At 35.0% G+C, this 23,325-nt stretch overlaps 1 protein-coding gene across 1 annotated transcript in view; it reads right to left on the reverse strand.

Annotated features, from left to right (window-relative positions):
- Positions 1–7,266: 7,266 nt before the first annotated feature.
- NDFIP2 (Nedd4 family interacting protein 2) overlaps positions 7,267–23,325 on the reverse strand; it is a 65,387-nt gene continuing 49,328 nt past the window's right edge. The window contains exons 5-8 of the mRNA XM_004423100.3: positions 17,549–17,673; positions 13,043–13,109; positions 10,232–10,337; positions 7,267–8,805 (exon numbers count right to left, since the gene is read on the reverse strand). Of these exons, the coding sequence (XP_004423157.1) occupies positions 10,234–10,337; positions 13,043–13,109; positions 17,549–17,673 (296 nt within the window). The 3' untranslated portion in view covers positions 7,267–8,805; positions 10,232–10,233. The remainder of the gene's footprint in view (positions 8,806–10,231; positions 10,338–13,042; positions 13,110–17,548; positions 17,674–23,325) is intronic.

Here is a 23,325-nt window from a genome sequence, read left to right on the forward strand (position 1 = left end):
TTCACTAAGTCCAGCTCTAGAAGCAGTTGTTGGAAAGTTAGTCGCTCTGTGGGACTCCCAGTTGGAGAATGAAGTGAATGAAGGGGTGGGAGTAAAGCAGATATAAACCCACTGCTTACACACTGCTGCTGCAGTGAGTTGATTGACAATCAATAAATCAAGTGCAAGGAGCCTGAGCTGTCAGTAACCCCCAGGGGGAGGTAAGAGTTGTGACTCCTTTTTCATGTTGGTGGCTTCGGATGGCCTGAGTAGCTCTCCTGTCAATTTTAGGGAAATGGATGGTTATGCCTGTGTATCAGTTTGGATTGCTCTTAAATATCAGTTTAAAAAAACCTGACTAACAATAACTAGGCAATTATTTTTCTCTTTGAGCAAAAAGTTGGAAGGTGGGTGGGTCCAGGGCTGGTGCGGTGCTCCATGATGTCAGCAAAATCAAGGCTCCTCCTTCCTTACCAGTCCTCATCCTTAGTCTATCAACTGTTGCCTCAATGGTACAAGATAGCTGCTTTAGCTCCAGATGTCACACTTGAGCTCAAGGCAGGAAGAATTTGGGAAGAGGAAAGAAGAGATTCTAAAGTCTGTTGGCTTAGCTAAGGAACAGTGACTGTCATTCTGGGACAAAATTTTGTTCCTGAAACAAGAGAATTAATTTTAAACCCAGAATCATTTTGGTCTTCCCTAAACCTATCCAGTCTTTATATTCTTGTCAACCCCGACTCCTTTCCTCCTAACAACCTGGTTCCAGAGAACTTCTAACCAAAATGGAGCTATAAGAAGATCATAAAGCCGGACATTTATGCACTGCAAATATCAGATCCTGGAATAGCCCAGCTCTCAATGGCCTTGAAGCCACAAGTCACCCTTCATCTAGAGACTAAAGGACCAAGAAAAGAAACTTTGGTTTCTCAGGAGAAACAAACTACGTTTGCAGGAAGAAAAAGTACTCTTCCCTGAGAGTTGTCTCCCAGAATACAGAGAAAAAGGCACGTTATCTCAGACGTTGTACCTGAGATCACCTCGCCTTTATATGAAATCAGAAGTTATGATGACATCGCAGAACATAGGGCCATCCTAGTAAAAAATGTATGTGGAAAAAGTCTGAAAGAGTACATAATAAATAGTTAACAGTAGTTACTTCTTGCAATGGAGAGGGAGTTGGGAGCTATGTGAAAAGGAGATATCACAATGTATTCTATATACTTTTTTTACCAGCGTATTTGGAGACGAGGGTGCCTGTACCGCTGTTGACTTCTGAGGCTAGTAATATCTGCAGTGGCAAAGTGAGTGGCTCGCAGTGATGTGGAAAATCTCGGACTTTATGTTTCAAAGGTACTTACTATGTGCCAAACACATTGGAGGCTATGAAGTTACACTAGGTACTGGATCCTGCCCTCAAGCAGAAGTGATGAGGCGTGAATGCAAATTACTGTGACCCATAGCAGAAAGTGGTTGAATAATAAGGAGGCTCAGATGAAGTGTCGTGAGAATTGGAAAGATGATTACTTCCTTCTGAGGAGGAGCAAGGCAGGCAGAGCATGACACAAGAGATAGCAAAACACAAAATGTTTATGAAAGGTTTAAACATACTTGCACAACTCTATTTTTTAAGATCTAGTTCCAGTGTCACCTCTATAGTGAAGGGGGCCCTGGTTCTCCCAGAGATCAATGGCTTGGACCCATGACTTTTGTTCCTACCTTATATTAGCACATTTTCCTGTTTATAAATCTTCCTCCATTAGACTCTGAGTTAAAGGACAGAAAGCATTTTATGTATGCTAGTACACACACACAGCCTGGCACTAGCAGCCATCCCCTCCAACGCATCCATCCATTCATTCAATTTATTGAGCCCTGTGCTAGGCTGGGGAGGCAGGCAATGCTGAATAAGATATAATATCTACCATTGAGGATAGCAACACAAAAATCAATAATGACACTGCAGTGTCATAAGTGCCTTGACAGAAACAATACATAGGGCTATGGGAACCAAGAGGACCAGAATCAGAGGTTGAGAGAGAGAGCCTGCCCAATAAGCTCTTTTTGAAGAAGGTGGAAAGAGGACAAGGGTAGGAGATGGATTTCATGTAGAGGCAATAGCATCATCCCTTCAAGAACTATAAACGGGCACTCAAAAATATTTAATTGACCCCAATTATGATCAGAGTAGAGTCTAGGGGACTTAACTCCCATCTAAGTATTTCCCTTTCGAAGTAATAGACTTTTTTTTTTTTTTTTTGGTGAGGAAGATTGGCCCTGAGCTAACAACATCTATTGCCAATCTTCTTCTATTTTGTATGTGGGACGCCACCATAGCATGGCTTGATGAGCAGTGTGTTGGTCCAAGCCCAGGATTGGAACCTGCGAACCCCGGGCCACTGAAGTGGAGCATGAGATCTTAACCACTACACCACCAGGCCAGCCTCTCGAAGTAATAGATATTTTTGAAAATAAATCCAAGATTAAGAACCCATAATTAAGGGGCCGGCCCCGTGACTTAGCAGTTAAGTGAGCAAGCTCCGCTACTGGCAGCCCGGGTTTGGATCCCGGGCGCTTGCACCGACGCACTGCTTGTTTGGCCATGCTGAGGCAGCGTCCCACATACAGCAACTAGAAGGATGTACAACTATGACATACAACTATCTACCGGGGCTTTGGGGAGAAAAAGGGAAAAAAAAAAAAGGAGGAGGATTGGCAATAGCTGTTAGCTCAAGGCTGGTCTTTCTCAGCAAAAAAAAAAGAGGATTGGCATTGATGTTAGCTCAGGGTTGATCTTCCTCACAAAAAAAAAAAAAAAAAAGAACCCATGATTATAAGAGAAAGCTAATGAAGTAATTTATCCTAGAATCAGAAACAACCTGCCCATCAACTTTTTTTCTGATCACTTCCCAACCAGGATTTCAGGGCACTGGCTCCCTGAGCAAAAAACAATGTCACCAACTCTAAAGTAGCATCATCTGATCAATTCACAGTGAGACCCAGCCGCTGGCCTCCGGGGCCTCCAAGCTTCAGCCTGGAGAGGTCTGTGTTATCTTCCTCACACCCCACCACCTGGAGTGCTTTATTGCTTGGTAAATGGGAAAGTCCCTTCCCCTCTTGCGTGATTGTGTCCCTTAAAATCAACTGTCATCTAGCAACCTGTGCTTTAATTCCACTTGCCGCAGAGAAGATATAAGGAGCCAGTACTAGGCCAACATGATCCTATTATAATCACCCTCTTCAAAAGGAATGGCAGATACAATGCCCACATCAGGCAAGGGTTTATTTCACGTCCTGGAGGCATCTACTAACACTAATAGGCAGCCTGGTCAGGAAACACACTGAGCAAAGATTTAATAATGCCTACCTTTTTCTTTCGTATAAATCTCACCTAATCCTCAGGTACATATTGTGCGTCCCAACAAACAGGTGAGGAAACTGAGGCTTTGGTTAAGCAAATTGCCTGGATTTGCGTGAGAGTCGATATTTGAGTCCAAGTTTTATCTGGGTCCAAAACCTAGTCTTTCTGTTACACAAAGACGCCTCTTAATAATCCAAAGGCTCCTCAAGGACAGAGAAGCAAAGATGCTGGTGGCAAGAAATTGTATTTTTTTGAGGCAAGAAAAATCAACTGTATGATAATTAATCCAATTCTGCTTGCTTTACAGGATTATGGAGAAAAGAACTGCCTTCTCAGCACAAACAGTTCCATTCTGTCACAAGGTCCCAGACCGCCCTGGTGATAACAGCCCTGCAGAACCATGTTGTGTGTATAAAGGCATGAAAACCAGAAGGGCTTTCATTCAGAGAGGTCACAAAGCAAGAAGTCAAGAAACGCTCATTAACCCTTTAAGATCTGTTTTATGTGCCTTTTCCTTTCCCTGCAAAAAGTCTAACTGATACATTGATCCTAACACCTGTAACCTTCTATCGCGTGTAAACAAGGAGCTAGATAAGAGCAGACACAAGGAATCAGCAATACTACTAGACCAAAATCCAAGAACTTCAAACTATGGGAAGGAAACATGCTGTCATGGGGCAGATGTATCGCATTGGAACCTCTTGAAATTGAAGCTGGAATGTTAATTTCCCAAAAACTCCCAGTTGATAATAATGTGCCATATTGAAGAACAATCACAGCTCTAGAGAGAGGTCCTAAGAATCATTCCATCAAGAATTCATCCCTGGAGATCCCACAGGATTAGAGAAATGTAAGACTCAGATGTCTTTTAAAAGTTCATAACTCTCAGTGAACTGATGCTACATACGTTTTTATAGTCTGCTCATCATTTTAAAAATCTGGATTTAGGAAGTGATACTTCACACTTATTCCATCACCACCTATTATATTAGAATGTCACCAATAGTCACCAATGCTTGTTAGCAACTAAGAATCTTTGTCTTATCTCTGAATGAATAAAATAGGAATTAAAATTTTAGAGCCCAAATCCCATAGTTTGCATAGCCAAACCAAATCACGTATGTAGGAATTCAGATGGCTGATAAACTAAGCTTAACGAGAAAGGAATAATAAATGTATTTCCACACTAGGGATTTATGCACAAGTACTGTTCTTGTACCTCTGAAGAGTTCATACTTTTCAACAAGGTTATTTGCTACTTTTCATATTCTGAGGGCAGAGGCTGCCCTCCAGATTTCTTCTGAGCTTTGGGCACTTTTGTACTTGCTGATCTTGCTATGCTTCTGGTAAAGGTAAAAGAAAAAAATAAACCATGCTCTAAGGATGGATAGACTATACCCCCCTCTTCTTGTGTCACTGAAGGTAAAATGTTGATTTAATTAAAACAAACATAAAAGGAGTGGAAAAGGAATATAATGGTTCTTTTTGCAAGTGTGAGATAGGAAAACAACGTCTAAGATTCTACGAACAGGAAGTGTGTGATTTCGCCTTGTTATAACCTCAGCTGTTAAAGAGGTCAGACTCTATCTCTTCTCTGTTTAGCTACCGGATTTTTTTTAATGGTTTTCATGAAAATCAAGAGGGTTTTTTAGAAGCAGGTAGCTCAATGTCTCAAAACAAAAACAAACAAATGAAAGCTAAGCTGAAAACATCAGGAAAAGTTAAAACAAGCAAACATGTTGAATTCAAAATAAACATTTTCTTTTTAACTTTTATGAAGTAGGGAATGAACTTTTTGATTTCTTTTTTCTAAATAACTTGAGGCAAGTTTTTGCACTTTAGGTCATATGTCCCAAATAAGAATACAAGCCCATAAGCAGGTCTGACATATGGTGATCTTTTGCAATGTAGAAATGAACATAAATTATTTTCATAAAGCTGATTTTTTTGCATTAAAATGAAACTGTAATTTATCTCCTAACATACAAATTACTGACAAGTTAAATGATGTTCCACACTCCAACCTAATTCCACACCAGCTGCTTTCATCTCCATGAGGTCTACCATATAGACATTTTGTGAGGCCAAGGTGATGATAATATATTGTGGATCTTAAACTGATTTTCAAAAGGATGCATCACAGGTTCACATTTCCACATCTATAAAACTTTATTAACAAGTAAAACACGTCAGCATGTTTTATATATGAGCAAAGATATTCCTATAATACTAAATGGCACATTATCATCTGACAGTTGAACTTTATCAAGAATGAGGTTTTAAAAAATACTACACTAACATTTCATACGACTTTGAAGAATTAAATAACAATTAAAATAACATTTAACAGCAGTTTAAAAATATAAAAGCTCATTGTTTACCATTTACCGTAAGCTGCAAGCATTCCAATACAACTTTTATTAAAAAAAAGAAGATACTATGCAATGATCTACAGGCCAAACAAATGGCTGGCTTTTAGGAAAGGCTGTGACAACACAAACTGGTTCCTGCCCTAATACTCCAGTTCCTTCTCTCAAAGGGCAATGGGCTTGGGCAGTCACTTCTCAGTACAGTGTACAGATGTATATTATATATATATATGATCATACATAATTTATCCTCCAAATTAGGACACTTTTGAGAGAGGAGGCACTATTTAAGCTGAAAAAACAGAATAACCAGGACTGTCCCAGCAAACTAAGGCTATATGCCACTCTAGTTACAAACACTATCAGATGCATTATCGTTACTTTTCTGCTTTTGGGGACAGTATAGAACAGTTGAAAAAAAATTAAGTTAAATTAAGGAACCCTGAATCTTTCCCCAATAGGACTTTTTGGACTCCACTTTTCCTGTTATGAGAGGTTTTGCTGGAAATATTAGCGATTATTGTTTTAACAGATTAAAATTTATGAACAACCTCAAAGGCATGGGATATATCTTACAGACTCAAGATAAAAGGGTAGAGATTAATATTTTTTCTGTTAAACAGAGATTTTCATTTTAACTGAATGGTAAGATTTGTCTATCAATTTTAAATTTCTACAATCTATCCTGAACATACTATATAGAAAAATGTATTTTTACCTTAAATTCAGTTTATTTCATAAAGACACAAAAATGGATTTTCCTGGCCATAATTCGCTTATTCATATACAACAGAAATAATTTAATAAACTTTTGCATTAACTCCCAAGCCCCAGTTCACATTCAAAAATCGTTTAGACATCCTAACAAAGATTTTGATTTTCAATCTTTAATGTGAAGTGTAAAGGTGATTAAGTGTCCCCAAAACACAACAGCAGCTGTTCTGTCCAAGCTCACAGGAAATGAGGGAAAGTATGCAGGGTTTGATAAATCTGGAAGGGAATGTTAAGTTTTTTAAAATAATATTCTGACATCCCTGATTGAATGATGAGATTTAAGGCTACCATTGAATTGCAACAATTATGAAGGATTAGGTAACATGCACAGTTAATTCTTGCAGATTTGGAGGAAATAAAATCAAAACAAAAAGTAAAGTTTTGATGTTGATCAAAAGTGACACATTCATATTCAGAAACCAAGTATAAATACCACAAAAACTAAAATAAAATTTTAATAAATTGATGTGTTGATAGCTGATTTAGTAATTTAAAATTACCGTGTCATCATAGCTTAATTTCATTTAAAAACTATTACGAAGAACAAAGTATAGGTCCATAGGAAGCTAATGAGATGAAGAGATCTAGCATGAGTTTACATTTTTTATAAGTATATTCAAATTTTAATTAATTTACAAATCAGACAACTAAATTAAATATTTTGTTTTCTTTACCCCACGCTATTGTTTTACTTCAAGGGGTACAACACAGGTACTTTAAATCCACCATAAAATTCTATGCAGGGGAGGAGAATGAATGTGGGGAAACAAAAAATAGGAGGCTCAATTAGCAAAACAAAGCTGCATGTTTTATTTACCAAAGACAATGAAATAAATCAGAAAATACAGAGAAATACAAAAGAAGTTATAAAGCATAATAAATTTTATTTTTTCAGAAATGGAAAAATGTCCCTGAATAGTTTTAGATGTATCTTTTAGTAGTAGTGTCTAATAATAAACAAGCAATTTTATATGCTCTATATAGATGTATTAAATGATTTAAGTTTAAAAGATGATATAATTCCCAGAATTTTTAATGTTGGCATTCAAAAGCAAAGATATAACTGAAAAGAAAACAAATAAGACATAAAATGATTTGCAAAATGTAGTAGCTTATGAATGTAAAGTAGATTCCAGTTGTAACAATGGTCACATACACTCATACACTCACAACACACATACACACCTCACACCCCCATATCCCACAGACATGTTTCCATAACTTGAAAACAGATATTTCGCATATCTCAATTCAGGATATGATTTTCACAAGTTATTTCCACAATCGTAAAGCAAGAAGCTGTTAATAGTACAAGTTTTTATTTGCTAAGTTTCAGAAACTAAACATCTAAAGAAAAAATTATTACAATGACGTTGAAAGATACTGTTATTGGCTTTTTAAAAGGTAAATGCAAATTAGAATATCTTACCAGAAAATTTTCAAAAATGTCTTAAATGAAATAAATATAATATCTAATACAATCGCTTCCTGCAAGAATCTCTAAGATGGGCAATGCTAAAAACCAAGCTTCTCATTTGAGAACCCCTAAAACCGGCAAGTCCCTTAAAAAAATTTTTTTTCTTATAAAGGACATGTTGAACACCCACATTTTCTTAAAATTTGAGCTAAAACAATCTATCTTTAACACCCAAATTTTCTCTATATATTAAGTTCACTTAATTTAAAATTAATGAAAAAATATCTAGACACAATTTCTAAGAAAACAATGCAGAAGGTAATTTATGCATGGTTATTTACAGAAAGAGTTTTGCTAAACAATGATATAAATACCATGTTCAAAAATCTGACAAAGCCTTTCTAACAATCAACACTGCGGGTTTCAAAAAACTTTATATATAACAAAGGATGTTTCATGTGTGGAGTTACTAGATGAATCTAAGAGCCAGAAACTAAAGCATTTGACATGGTTATTTTTATTATACTAAATGTCAGGCCAGAAGTCAATGGCATTTCATGCTGGAAGACTGTTTATCACTCAACTCTTTCAATTATTTCAAACACTGATTAACCAAATGTGATTGGACTTGACTGCTACAACTTTATGATTTCTTTCAAGTATACGCAAATCTTTTAAATGGGCACATATGCAAATGTGCAAAACAAATGAAATATAAATATTTAAGAGAATGAACAGAAATGGTTTTTAAGCATAAACCACCCTGCCATTCAATTGTGAAGCTCTGTCTTTTCTTCACTGATTTGTCTTCTGTTTTTAGTAGTCTTCTATCCTATTAAAGTTGTAGGTTTACAGATGATCTGGAAATTTCACATTGGTATAAGAAAGGAATGTCTGGTGGATGCAGTCTAGGGACAAAGAAAGAATTAGTCTTAAAATGTATTAAATTTCAACTGTCTAAATGATAGTACAATAAAACCCATTTTATAGCAGTATTACATCAAGTATATATATAATGTTCTTTTGATAAAGATGACATAAAGTAGCACATAATCAGAATATATTCTAAAATTTAAGCTTCCATAGGAGACTATCTAGAAAATATTTACATTATATTTTAGACTCTTGAAAATGCAAACAAGACAATCACATTGAATACTCACAGAATACCATTTAAATTAGTAAAATGACTTTGCTTTTTATCTTACAGTTAATACTGACAAACTCTTAATGTTACTGCTTGCAAAGACATTTTACTGGTTAAAGAGAAAATGTGACATCTTCTAGGGGGAGGAAAAAACCTCAATGGAACATTTAAAACGGTACTTTAATATGACCCATAAATACATTTGTATTCATTGTACTCTTCTGCAGAAATAAGTAAATTCTGTTAGCTTATGTAAAACTCATATAAGTTATAATTAAAATTTAAGCAACCAAATCACAAACCATACAATTTATTTATAAAAAGAATATTTAATTATAGTAACCTGGAAACATTTTGTACTTGTAGATACATCCAGAAGTCAAGTGTTTTAGTTGACACTGTGCTTATGCAGTCCAAATACTTCAAAAGTTCAAATCATTTATAAAATATAAGGTACTTGCTTTAAAAATAACATAAAGAATAGAGATATGAGGTCTCTTCATGTGCAGACATTACTAGCTGCACAATAAATAAACACTATTAATATATACACTATATCCAGAAACTCACTGGATAACTCCTAAGACAACCTCTGCTCATTTCTTTCTATCACCATTTATTCAAGTTTTAGCCTTTATTATTGATATAAACTGGCACATATTTAAAAAAAAAATAACAGAGCTTCTGTTTTCTTCACACAACTTTTACTCCTTCCTCCAGTTTAAGAACACTGCATAGCAAATTGCTTTTCGATCACAGATTTGTTTTTTATTTTTTTTTCACCAGATGTCTATGTGGATTTCACATTGTTTTATGCAAAATGCCCATCCCTTCCCGTTAAGTGCTTTGTCACATTTTGTTTTTCAAGCCTTCAAATTTTGTGCTGGTGGTTACTGTATATACATCTTGTGGTCAGTCTTAAAAAAGAGGTTTAAAAAATCTGATTTAAAGTTTCAGTTTATTCATAATAAAAAAATTAAAATTTACGAAATTCAATTTTAAAAATCTGTTATCTTAAAAAGTTCACAACTTATGAAATTTCAGTAAGCTGATTAACAGTATAAAAACATATTAAATATACCAAATTTAAGTAAACAATATGAGTACACATTAAGCATTTAATACGCATCTGGTGAATTTGAATACATAAAGGGAATACACAGAGTTAACATACTAATACTTCTTACCTCTATAATAAGAAGAAATATCTTGCTCTATGAGCAGCTGCCATACTTTCAGACATGTTTCTGACTTTTAGATAATTAACGAATCCTCTGAAGAAAAGAAGCAGGCCTAAGAAAGTTGAAATAATACAGATACATTATATTCTTATATAGAGAGGGGGTATGATAAATTTAAAATAGACAATTATAAAGAAGATCCTCCTGGTTTAAGGAATTTAATCTGTAGGGTTCCATTCATTCCATAATATATTTTACACTATAATGATAACTCTATCATAAAGAAATATAATAAAATTTTACTGCCACCCAAAAATTCTTCCAATTTGTTAACCCTCAATGTATCTACCTTAAAGTACAAACTGAAGTAAAGCCAATCCAGCCATGAAAATCCAGAATTACAAAAAACATGCACTTATTAAATGATTTCTTTAAAAAGCAAGTTATCTAATGCCTTTTAATTAATTCAACTCATAGAAAACCCACTTTACACCAAACTTTTCAATAACTATAACTAGTAAGCAAACTAAGACATATTTACTGATATAAAGTATTCAAGAGAGAATACAAGCATGTAATTGCTGACAACTGTTGACAACTGTGGGATAAAACCAATAAGCCAGTCTAGCAATATCAAGTGCCTGTCATCTGTGAAATCTGTATTTGAAGATACGTGCATTATGTAAATAATTTTAATTATTCGTTCTTATTTTCAAGTAATAGTAAAAGACTAATTTATAATAAAAATTAAGATAAGAAGAATCAGGAAAGACGACTTGGGAAGCAGCCACTCTAGTCATTTCTTAAATGATTTGGGATATATCATATCTATCTCAGTGTTCTCCTCTGTAAAACAGTATTTTAAAATAATAACCATTTACATCATAGGTATCTTTAATAATTAATAAAATGACACCTGTGAAATGCTTCAAATGAAAAATATTAGCTAAGTATAGGAAGCATTACCACTATTAGTAGAGTTAAGTCTTTGAAATACTTAAGCATATAATTTTAAGGGAAACATTTATTAACTCCAGTAAATTTTTAACCAGGTAATGGTGGGGAGCAAAAACAAAAACAGAAGACATGTATGCGTGCAACTCCCCTCAACAGGAGGAAGAGTCTGTCAATTTAAAATGCAAAGTCCCAAACTAAATTTGTACCCCAACTCCAAGACAGTAATTGAAGCACTAAAAGAAGACTCATGGTTATAATAAATTAGAGAGGAAAGATAGAAGGGAGATACCAATGTCTTAAACAAGGGGTATAAATTTCAGCTAACTCTGATCCCAGCTGCTTCCCACATCCTAACTCCTTCCATTTGTGACTCCCACTCTGAATTCCACCCTCATGCCCTTCCAGATGCTGTTCAAAGATAATGGTATTGTGATACAAATGTAAAAGTATTACTGAAAAATGTAAACTAAAATTATTTGTGAAATTCCTTCTTTTGTCTAAGAAGCTGCTGTTTCTACGACAGGCATGTTCTGCTAAGGCATTTTTTAAAATAACCCAATTCATATCTAGAAACCACTCACTCAGCGGCTATCACTGCCCAGCGTTCTACAATGTGCTCAACATTCTTTGGAGTACATGTGAGAGCAACATTTTTTTCATTGATTAAATTTTCACATTCCCCCTGAATGCTAGATTATGGCTCTGATGTGGAACCGGGGTTGCCCTCCGCATTTCACTCTGCCCCACAGTTGTCTTCCTAAGACTCCTCAATCGCTTAATAATATTTATAAGCAGATAGGCTCACTTAACATGCTTAAATACCTAATAGACTTTATACATTTTTTCATTTTTAAGTAAGAAAATAAACGAGCACAGAATTCAGGCAGTCAGAACACAATTAACAATACAAAAAATTGGCTAAACCCTTGTATGAGTCTGACTTCCCAAGAAAATCACAACACTAGAATAATTTCACTATAATTATTAGAGAAAAAATCCAGGATCTTCAGTGACCTTAACTGACCACTAAGAATCTGTTTCCCAAAAGATCCTAAAGATCCAAAAGCAGGACTAAATAAAAATTCAAGGAGAACACTGCCACCTACTGAAATGCTATTATTTTCTGCTACAATTATGTTACTGGAGAAATGTGGGCTTTTAAATCTAAGTAGAGACAAAATGTATTCTTCATGTCAGTAAACAAATTTGAAATGTGGATTAAAGGTACAATGTGACTTTAAGGTTAACTTAAGTATCATACATCTAAAGTGAAAAACACAAGGGAATAAAAATTGGAAATCCATAAAATTCATCCATGTTAATAAAAAGACATGCTTTGTACAAAGAAAACTCAACAGAAGTCTGTGATCATTAGACATGAAGCCTTTCCTTACGCCTGGCTGATTAATGATTAACTCAGGGTACATTTCAAAAGTATAAAACGAATGTTTCAATGATCCAAAAATAACAGAATAGATAAAACATTCAACTATCCTACTTTCAACATCTCCTATGATCATTAAAAGAAATTATGCATGTATATTTTCCAAAATAAATGCTGAAAACAATTATTTTTTAATCATCTTAGGATTTTCAAGTTTTGTAGTATTCACTTATCATTCAACCATTGATTCTTTACATTGACAGGCTCTGGATTTTAAATCAGAAATCTAGAATGCTATGTAGAATTATTTAAATAGCTGAGATGATATAAGTGTTTGGATATGAGAATTTTATAGTTGAAAAATTAATTCCACGTAAGTTGCAACACAATGTATTTACATCTTACAATTTTAGGAAATATCAAAGTTAAACTAAATGTAAATTAATCAAACTGAAATGCATTAAGAATAAACTTACCAAGTACAAGAAATATCCACCAAAGCCAATACTGTCCATTGAAATATCCAGTAAAATAATCAGAAAACTATGGAGTGAACATAAATATATTAACCATATTTATGTACCAAAATTTGAAAATCATAGATTAGCCTCAGTTTCAGAATGATTTACCTCAAACAATCTTTAGCACTTAAAACAGCACAAAAAGAAAAATAGAGAAGGAAAAAAATACTTAATAACATATATAATTATTTGAGGAAAAAAATCTCATACAATAGCAAACAAACTTATGCAAAATATTTTAGAAACAAAAAGCAGTTTCAAATGCTTGTAAGAAAGAAAGGTAAATGCTACATATCTGAATCCAACATTTTTTCATTAAAGAGTTCACATGTCAGTTCTTTTTTCATAATCTCTCAAAGCCACAACTACCATCCCAAACACACTGCAGCAACCCGCTGCTTTAGATATTAACACCAAAAGCCACATTAGTTTAATCTTATCAGATGGGGATGTTCTGCTGACCTCTAAAAAGAAGAGCTTTTGACCTTCTGTACACCCCCTACTGTTAATCACTGCCAAGAATACTAGGCACATAAAGACCTCCAACTCATTAGAGTCTTTTTATTTTCAAACTAGATGCTCTAGCATTCAGTTCCCAACAGTGAGCTGAGAACAGCTAAATGAACCTTGAAGTGGCATTTCAACAGTTCCTATTAGTGGCCATGGTAGACAGTTTTACATTCTCTGAAATGAGACTAGGAACAGGCAGATGGAAGGCAGGGTTTGATGATGTTGGACCCAGGTATCTTTTCCTTGACTAAACTCTGGACATCATGATTATTACTTCCACAAGTTTTTTTTAAAAGTCAATCTAATTTTCTTCAAAGTTACTTCAGATAATTCTTCTCTATTACCCTTTAGCACCTAAACAGTGCTCCAAACAGCTGGTTTTTAAAAGTTGTTAATATAATCTATTCTAAAACTACTACAAGTAAGCTTGTTTTATCTACTCTGTTTCCACTGGTCTTCAAACTGAATCTGATTTAACTAAAAATGATTTTGTTAAATGCAGATTTGTCCTCAAATCTGAAATTAAGTAAAAGTATCTATCTCCAACTTTATAGTTAATTATTTCCAACTATTCATTGGTAATTTCCATAAAAGCTTAAAAACCTATAGCTTTGGTAATAACAAAAATGTTTACAAATTGTAAATAACATCACTACTAAGAAAACATATCTATTAAAGATTATCTAAATCTGTTTTTTAAAGACAAAATTTTAAGTATTTTCAAAGGAAGTATTTACAATTAATAAATGAACCATGATCTAAATGTTTAGCTTAGAGTTCTAGAAATTTCAAAGATTAAAAATTTCAAAGTACTATTATAGATGCAAATCTCACATACTGCTACACCTTTAAATATGTACAATGAAGAGAGAACTAGAAAATTGGGGAAATGTAGCTTGTCAAGTAGGACTGCATTACACTATTTTTTAATCAAGTGATGAATAATTAGAAATTAAAGGTTTTCATATAGGTTTTAGAGGCTATAAGAACAAAAAAGAAGAACCTAAGTAATATATTTTTAACTTTCTATTTTTAAATATAATTTTTAAATATAATATTATCCAGCAAGAGGCAACCAGAAAATTAAGAACAATGTTATCTTTCACCAAAAATATTTACCTAAAGCTATTCTTTCTCTATTTACTCCAAAGGGAAGAAAATACTTTCACTTTGAAGACAAAGAGAAAGACTCACTATGTAAAAAGGATAAACTAATAAGCTTTTGGGCTCATTACTAAGACATCAAAAATGTTTTAAAATACTAAAAGTCAGAGGGCTGAGCCAAGTTGTTTTTTTTTTTAATAAATGAATCGATCATGTTGATCGGCCAATCGCAGGCTGCAGAAATAAAATTTTGAAAAATAAATTAACCAATTTTATTTTATTAATATAACACCAGTATTTTATTGTTTACATCCTGTCTACTTTCAAAAAGACTTGCTAGTTTTTAAAAAAAAAAAATATATGCATTTTTAAACAATAAAAACATCAAAAGCTTTAGATCGCAATAATATCAGAATCTTGGGCTAAAGATATTTACACCAGCTCTGAGGTTCACAGTGACACAGAAACAAAAAGAAAAGCAGCAGTATGATTTATAAACTACTTATTGTCTAATACAAGCGAACACTAAGGCTTTTAGGAGAAAACTTTTCTCTCAGCACTGCACTCCAAGGGGAATTTATTGCCTGGCGCATTACAATAAAAGTCAAAGTACAGTGTCACTGTCAGAGGCAGTACAAAATTAGGAGAACAGATACTGAATTGAGACCAGGCTAGATTCTAATCCACATACAAATTGTGGGACACCGAACAAGTTACTAGCTTCTTTTTATTCTTAGTTTCATCATCAATAAAACAGCTGGATTATCACCTGCATCGCTTATTCAGATAGGGCTAAAGAAATTAGCGTTTGTAACAAATTATGCTAGGAACACAGTAAGTACTCAATGAATGGCAGCTACTGTTATTTTATACAAAAGATTTTTAAAAATCCTTTTCTTTCATCAATTCTCAATATACACTAAAGATATAATATTAACCTTAATTCAGCAAAGCTATTTAAAAAGGAAACAGTACTGGTGATCAAACTAGATGCTAGTATATACCTTATGAAACGTTGAGAAACTACAGTCTTTGAATTTAAGTTCCCCATTTTATCATATTAACTGGAATTGACTACTAGATAATTTAACCCCTTCTCAACCTGGGGTTCTATAAGAGAATTAGGCCCTGATACCCTAAAGGCATAGGATGCATATAATGGACTAACATCTTTTTTATGAATCTAGAAGGATACTAGCAATTTACTAACCTTAGGAGAATTGAGAAAATAGTCCTCAAATCATTTCTGTGTTCTGTGACTCAGATGAGAAATCCCATTTGAATAATAGTAATTAATTCTATTAGTAACATAACCAGGGTTGAATATTTCTAGCTCCAACTCTTTTGAGGTTTTTCTAGTAATAACTTGTGCAAGGGCAGGGATTGTCTCTTTATCTTCATATGGTCTATAACGACTAACAGATTTATGCTCATGGTGGGAACCCACTTTACATTTTTTCAAGTAAAATTAGAACAAGAATCTGCCAGAGGGCAGTTCTTACAATGGCTCAGGTTTTAATCATCTTAGAAGAAGCCAGTCCACAGGGTCCCAACCAAGAATCAACTGATTAATAACCACAACCTATAATCTGGTGTGAACAGAGACAGAGTCTGATAAGATTACTGAAACCCTGGGAAGTGATAAAATAAGTTTAAAAATAATAAACACATTAAATCCACAGTTTCAATATTTTTGTGAGGTAATTTTTTAATCAATTTGATAATGCAGACACACAACTGAAGTGTCTGAAGCACTTAAGAGAAGCTGACATATTAGTATGTGATTCTACTGAAAATTTTAGAATTTGACTCATTCAATCAGGAACCAGTAAATAAAAAAATATGATAAATTAAATATGATTCGCAGAAATTATGTATTTTATCAATTGTATAATAGTACTTAAATGTGTGGGTAACTTTTAAGACTTATTAAAACAACAAATAAAGCCACTCTTGATCACTCTCCTAGGCCTTATCCTAAAGAAACCAGGAAAAAAGCTTTGTAAGGAGGAGCCAAAAGGGGACTTGAAGAGGCCAAGGTCAAGAGCTGGGGGAAAATTATGCTAACAATACTGCTGCCTGTACAGCAGTTACAGAGAATGATGTGGGGAACTAGAAAAGTCGTTGAGACGGGAGAAAGAAAAGGACATATTGTTATCTCCCCACACAGCATCTTGTAAATGATAAGTAGACAGAGGGTGATTTGCAGAAACAACAGGAAAATGAGAAGAAAGATTAACAAGGAACATAAGGGGAAAAAAAGACAAGTTCTGATAGCCACCTCAAAGGCCTGTACTTTACTTTTGAGCTCTTAATGTTACAAAAAAAAAGAGTGAGAAGATATTTAAGTCCATGATAATTTTACTAACCAATAGAAATTTTGATGTTTTAACTGATTTTAGGCTTGCCTGCACTACATCACAGTAGTGGTAGCCATGATTTACCGAGCACATATATTTGCGCAGCAACTGGGCAAGGTACTTTAATATTATGGATTTCCATATCTCACCAAAATCCTGAAAGGCAGCTATTGTCAGCCTATTATGAAGAAACGAAAGCTCAAAACAACTTAAAAACTTGAAGTCAGAAGACTGATATAAAAAAAGATGAGATTCAGACTCAAATTTTTCTGATTTCAAAGCTCTTTCTATGCACTAACAAGCTCTCATACAATAAAGTTATAAAATGTTCACATCACAGAGATTACTACAATAAGTATAGAAGTTAAGAATAAGTCTTGAAATAATTGAATTCATATATATAAAATGAACATTTATGAACCACACAGGAAATTTCACATATTTTAATTTTAGAGATAAAAGTGATAGAGGCTATCAAGACACTCACCCTGACAATAAGGATCCATTTGATCAATGAAAGGCCAAATCCACAGATAGCACCATACCTTCCAGCTATGGTATTGGTGATACAGAAGGATAAACAAAATCCAAGCCAGTTGAAAATAAATGCCACTAAAAGCAAGAGAAATAGTTCTTTTAAAGACCACACTTCGGAAACAAATTAACAGAGACATAATATTAACAATACTTCATTGCTTAATGGAAATAGCAATTCCCTTTCCTTTATTTATTTATTTATTTTTTTAAAGCCCCCCCCCCCCAAAGCCCCAGTAGATAGTTGTATGTCATAGCTGCACATCCTTCTAGTTGCTGCATGTGGGACGCGGCCTCAGCACCGCCTGAGAAGCGGTGCGTCGGTGCGCGCCCGGGATCCAAACCCAGGCCGCCAGCAGCGCAGCGCGCGTACTCAACCGCTAAGCCACGGGGCCGGCCCCCCTTTCTTTTAACTCTTACCAATTAAGTGTTCTCTATAAACTATAGTTTATATATTAGTTATTTACTATATATTAACAAATGGGTAAGCTTGATTTCTTGTCAGTTTGGTCAACAGGAATCAATTCCTTAAAGCTTATCACCAATAGGTGAAACTGCATTTTTCAACTAGCTAAAAACCAGGTCACAATGTAGTTCCCATGTGACCCCACCCAAGAAGTCCAGCCTAAGCAATTAGCCAATCAAATTGTTTTTTTTAAAAGCAATATTAAAGATGAGCCAAATAAATGATAAAATATCGTTCCCAGAGTAGATATTGTTCATTGTCTCTTCCTCCTACCTAACAAAACCTGTTTTTCCCCTCCCCCTCCCCAGGAACCCACCCACCTCTACAGAGTCTTCATTTCAAGGAAGGCTGGATCTCATACTTAGCCCCAAAAGGTGGGTCTTGAGTAGTCTGGGAAAATCACAGGAGGCGGAAACTCTGTCAATGATTTTTTTTTTAATAGGACTTCTAAGAAACATTCTTTGGTTCTTAAAAACACAGCAAGGAGAGGGAAGGTGGAATATAGGTTAAATAACAGTGGCTCTAAATTGATCATTGTTGAAGCTGGGTGATGGATACACAGAGGTTTATTATACTCTTGCCTAGTTTATTTGCGAATTTCTAAAATAAAAGTTTTTAAAAAGAAGAAATGGCCCCTCCTCTTCCACTGGACGTCACGTTTGGATGTAATCTCTGGAACTGCTGCAGGGATCTTGCTATCAGCCTGCGGACTAAACCATCACTCCAAGTGGAGGAGAGGGAAGAAAAGCAAAGACAAGCAGAGCTGCGGCACTAATACTTTCTGTGCCTGAGGTCTGTTCGTCCATGGACTTCTTGTTCTGTGAGATAATCTCCTAACTATTTAAAACACTTGAGTAAGGGTTTTCTACTACTTAGAGTAGGAACCATTCTGACACAGGTCCTTGAGATATAATCAGAGTGCCCTATTTGTGTCTAAGATACCAACATTATCAAAATAATAATAGTAATAATAATAAAACTAAAGATCAATTTGAGCCCAGGTTTGGTCCTATTCAGTGCCCATCCTCTTACCCTAAGTATCTTCAACCAACCCTATGGGAGAACAAAGTAAACTACCTAGAAAAATTCTGATTTTTCAGAATTTTGAAGACAAAGATGAAACACTTTATAGTAAGTTTAAATGAAAAAAGCTACTTCTTCAAAGCAATTCCCTTACTCCTATAATTTCTTCCTTCCTAATGCCTTCTAATCGCAGCTTTCTTGATCATTTATGGGAAGCTGTATTATGTGGTGCAATAGTCAGAAGAATTAATTTTGAAATAAGAGACCTGTGTTTGAGTCACAGTGTTCACTCACTAGATATGTGACCTTAGACTCACTGCTGACTTCTATGAGCCACAGTTCTCTGATCTGTAAGCACCTGCTTTACCAGGCTGATAAGAGGATTAAGTGAGATAATGAATGTAAAGAGCACAGTACAGAACCTGGCACATGGTGATTGCTAAAGAAATGTTAGCCATCCTTACTACCCACACAAAATGATCTCTTCACCTTACAGAGTAGGTCCTATCTTTTCTGCAAAAAATATTCAGAAGACACTACTGGAAATAAAGCTTTTTTACTCTCCTTTTTTTTTTTTTTTTTAACCTAGATACCGATCAGTACCTATCCTCTGTACCTGTGCTATCCAATGCCACAAGCCACACTGCTTCTTCCTCCTGCCTCATGAACTCATCCTACTCTACAAAGAAGGCTATTAAAATTTAAATTAATTAAGGGGGCTGGCCCATTGGAGTAGTGGTTAAGTTCGGCACGCTCTACTTCAGTGGCTCAGGTTCTCGGGTTTGGATCCCAGGCACAGACCAAGACCACTCGTCAACTATGCTGTGGCGGCGACCCACAATACAAAATAGAGGAAGACTGGCACAGATGTTAGCTCAGGGTTAATTTTCCTCAAGCAGAAAAAGAGGAAGATTTGCAACAGCTGTTAGCTCAGGGCGACTCTTCCTCAGTATAAAAAAAATTTAAATTAATTTTTAAATTAAACTAAACAAAACTAAAAATTTAGTTCTTCAGTCACACTAGCCATATGTCAAGCGCTCAATAGTCACATGAGACTTGTAGCTACCATGTTGGACAGGGGAGATACAGAATATTTCCATCGTCATAGAATATTCTATTAGACACAGCTGCTCTATATCTAATTGGCTAATATTTGTGTTAGCTGTGGGGAAAAACATCTAACAGTCAATCAAAAATAATTTTATATTTATTTAAAATAAACAATTTATATTAACAAATAGCAGTACAGATTTCCAACTGGTGTGCCACATATGTGCTAGTGACAGGCTGAGATATTTCTCTCCTCAGCCCTCAGGGCAGGCAGGTGAGGTCTGGGGCAGTGGATAGATGGGCACCAGCCCTAAGCACCTTACTTCTTTATCTCAGTGTGCTATAAACATTCTACCATTTAGTAAACATGTCACATTGTTAAAACATAGGAAGCACTGATGGAGAAAATCCAAAACAGCAAAATATTTCAAAAGTGTATTTTTATCTTTAAGTGTGCATATGTTTAGCTTTGGGGAAAAAATAATTCAAACATTATCCAATTTCTTCAAAATCAGACTTCCTAATATCTATTATACATATCATTGTATATGTACATACTCACACTAGGAATAAGAGGCATCATGTTTTCTTTTTACTCTCTGCCAGCAGAATGGGTTCCTGTAAGCTGTGCTCATGCGATATAACTTGTTATGGACTGAATTGTGTTCCCTCAAAATTCATAGATTGAAGTTCTAACCCCCAATGTGACTGTGTTTAGAGATAGGGTCCTTGGGGAGGTAATTAAGGTTAAATAAGGTTATAAGGGTAGAGCCCTAATCCAACAGGATTGGTGTCCTTAAAGGAAGAGGAATAAATACAAGAGAGCTCTCTCTCCATTCACATGTAGAGAAGAGGCCATGTGAGGACACAGCAAGAAGACAGCCATCTGCAAGCCAGAAAGAGAACCCTCACCAGAAACCAAGTTTTCTGGCACCTTGATCTTGGACTTGTACCCTCCAGAACTGTGAGGAAATAAATTTCCACTGTTTAAGCCACCCAGTCTCTGGTATTTCATTACGGCAGCCGAAAAAGACTAATATATAACTTAACCATCTTTACTTGGTTTAAGCACCAGGAAAAGCAATGAATTTGGTGGCTACTTGAACATAGACAGACTCACTTTTTATGCCCCTCGGTCTATAAGACAGAAAGTAAAGCTGAATAGGTCTATAAAGTACAGAAAGGGCAGAAGCATTCAATTCTGGTTCCTCTATGACATGTCTGAGTTGGCAAGAAAGAGAATTTAATAAATGTACACTAAATCTTAAGTGTGTAAAATCCATAAAAAAAATAGCATGTAGTGAAGGCAGGTGAACAAATACATGCCTAGGAAAGAAGACAAGAACAATTTTCTTTCAGCTCTACTTCATTCATGCTCCCCTGGAAACCTAGGACAAAAATAAGGACGCTTAAAAGGTATAGGACACCGGGGGCTGGCCTGGTGGCATAGAGGTTAAGTGCGTGTGCTGCGTTTCAGTGGCCCGGGGTTCACAGGTTTGGATCCCGGGCGCAGACCAACACACCACTTATCAAGCCATGCTGTGGCAGGCATTCCACATTAGAGGAAAATGGGCACAGATGTTAGCTCAGGGCCAATCTTCCTCAGCAAAAAGAGGATTGGCAACAGATGTTAGCCCAGGGCTACTCTTCCTCACACACACACAAAAAGGGTACAGGACACCTATTTCCCACACAGCAAGGCCCAAGATGGAACCCAAAGAACATAATATATACCTAACAGGCTTATATAGCCTATATTCCTTAGAAAAAGTACGATTTGGGGGAGCACGTGGGAGGGGAGCAGGGCAATTAACTCAGAAAAGTTAGTAAAGAATGCTTAGTGTTACTCTGATTACACTTCTCTGCATTCACTTTCTGAGTGCCCTTCTTCATAAGAAAGCAAATCAGGCAGGTTCAGACAGGTTAACGACATCTGAAAGAAGGCTGCTAATCACTTTAAATCATATTACTTATTATAACTAAAAGGTGAATTCCCAGTTAAGGATGCAGAAAGAGAACATTACCACCACCTTCACTTAATAGCACTCTATAATTTATGACATTTCATATATTTTAACTTATTTGATCCTCACATTAGCCTGTTAAGGGCAAGGTCAGAATTAATTCCACTTTACGGAAGGGCAAATTGAGATTTAGAACAGTTAAGTTCCACATAAAGTCACAGGCAAGTAAGAACTACAGCTAGTACCCAAGTCTCTCTTACCCCCTTTATCCAGTGATTTTTTTATTCTGTATACCTCCCACCTACCCATAGAGGTTAACAGGATAACCTAGAAAGCAACTGTGTACTATAGTTTATCCATTAACTAGTAAGTCTATACTTTTAAATTTTCAATAGCCACAAGATACTTACTAATTACAAAGGGGAAAACAGTAACTTTATACTGAATAAAGCTGGTAGACACCACCTTAACCTGATGAGAATTAACATCACCAGTAATAAGACATATCTAGATCACTGCCGCATGATATGACACACTGAGAAAGGCACGTCATTTCTGTGGTATTCTTGCAAAAAAGAAATGCATAACCTGAATCTAATCATAAGATAAATCCAAATGGAGAGATATTCTACAAAACAACTGGTCAGTACTCTCCAAAAGAATCAAAGTCATCAGAAACCAAGAAAGACTAAAAAATTGTTCCGATTAAGGCAGACTAAGGGAACATGGCAACTAAATACAATGTGTAATCCTGGATTCGATCCTGGACGAGAAAAAGAACATCAGTGGGACAATTGGCAAAATTTGAATAAGGTCTATAAACTAGTTAGTAGTATTTCATAATGTTAACTTCCTAATGTTGATCACTGGACTGAAGTTACACAAAATGTCAACACTTGGAAAAGCTAGATGAAAGTTATATGGCAATTTGCAACTTTTTGAAACTTTTTCCTAAATTTGAAATTATTTCAAAATGAAAAGTTAAAAACGTTTTAAATTTTAAAATTTTTATACTTGCTTTGAAAATAAACAAATGAAAATTAATGAATGAATATACATATATTAATATTGAGCACTTACTAATTCTTTTGAACACAGAAAAACTCTCATTACATATAAATGCACCAGGTTTCAAAGACAATAAGTTCCCAGATAAAGAATAATCAATTTCACTATATTTAATTCTAAACTGCATAGGGATAAATTTCTGTCTTATCTTTATATTCT

This window comes from Ceratotherium simum, chromosome 10 (assembly GCF_057802395.1).
Source record: "Ceratotherium simum simum isolate JZ-2026a chromosome 10, ASM5780239v1, whole genome shotgun sequence".
Taxonomy (NCBI): Eukaryota; Metazoa; Chordata; class Mammalia; order Perissodactyla; family Rhinocerotidae; genus Ceratotherium; species Ceratotherium simum.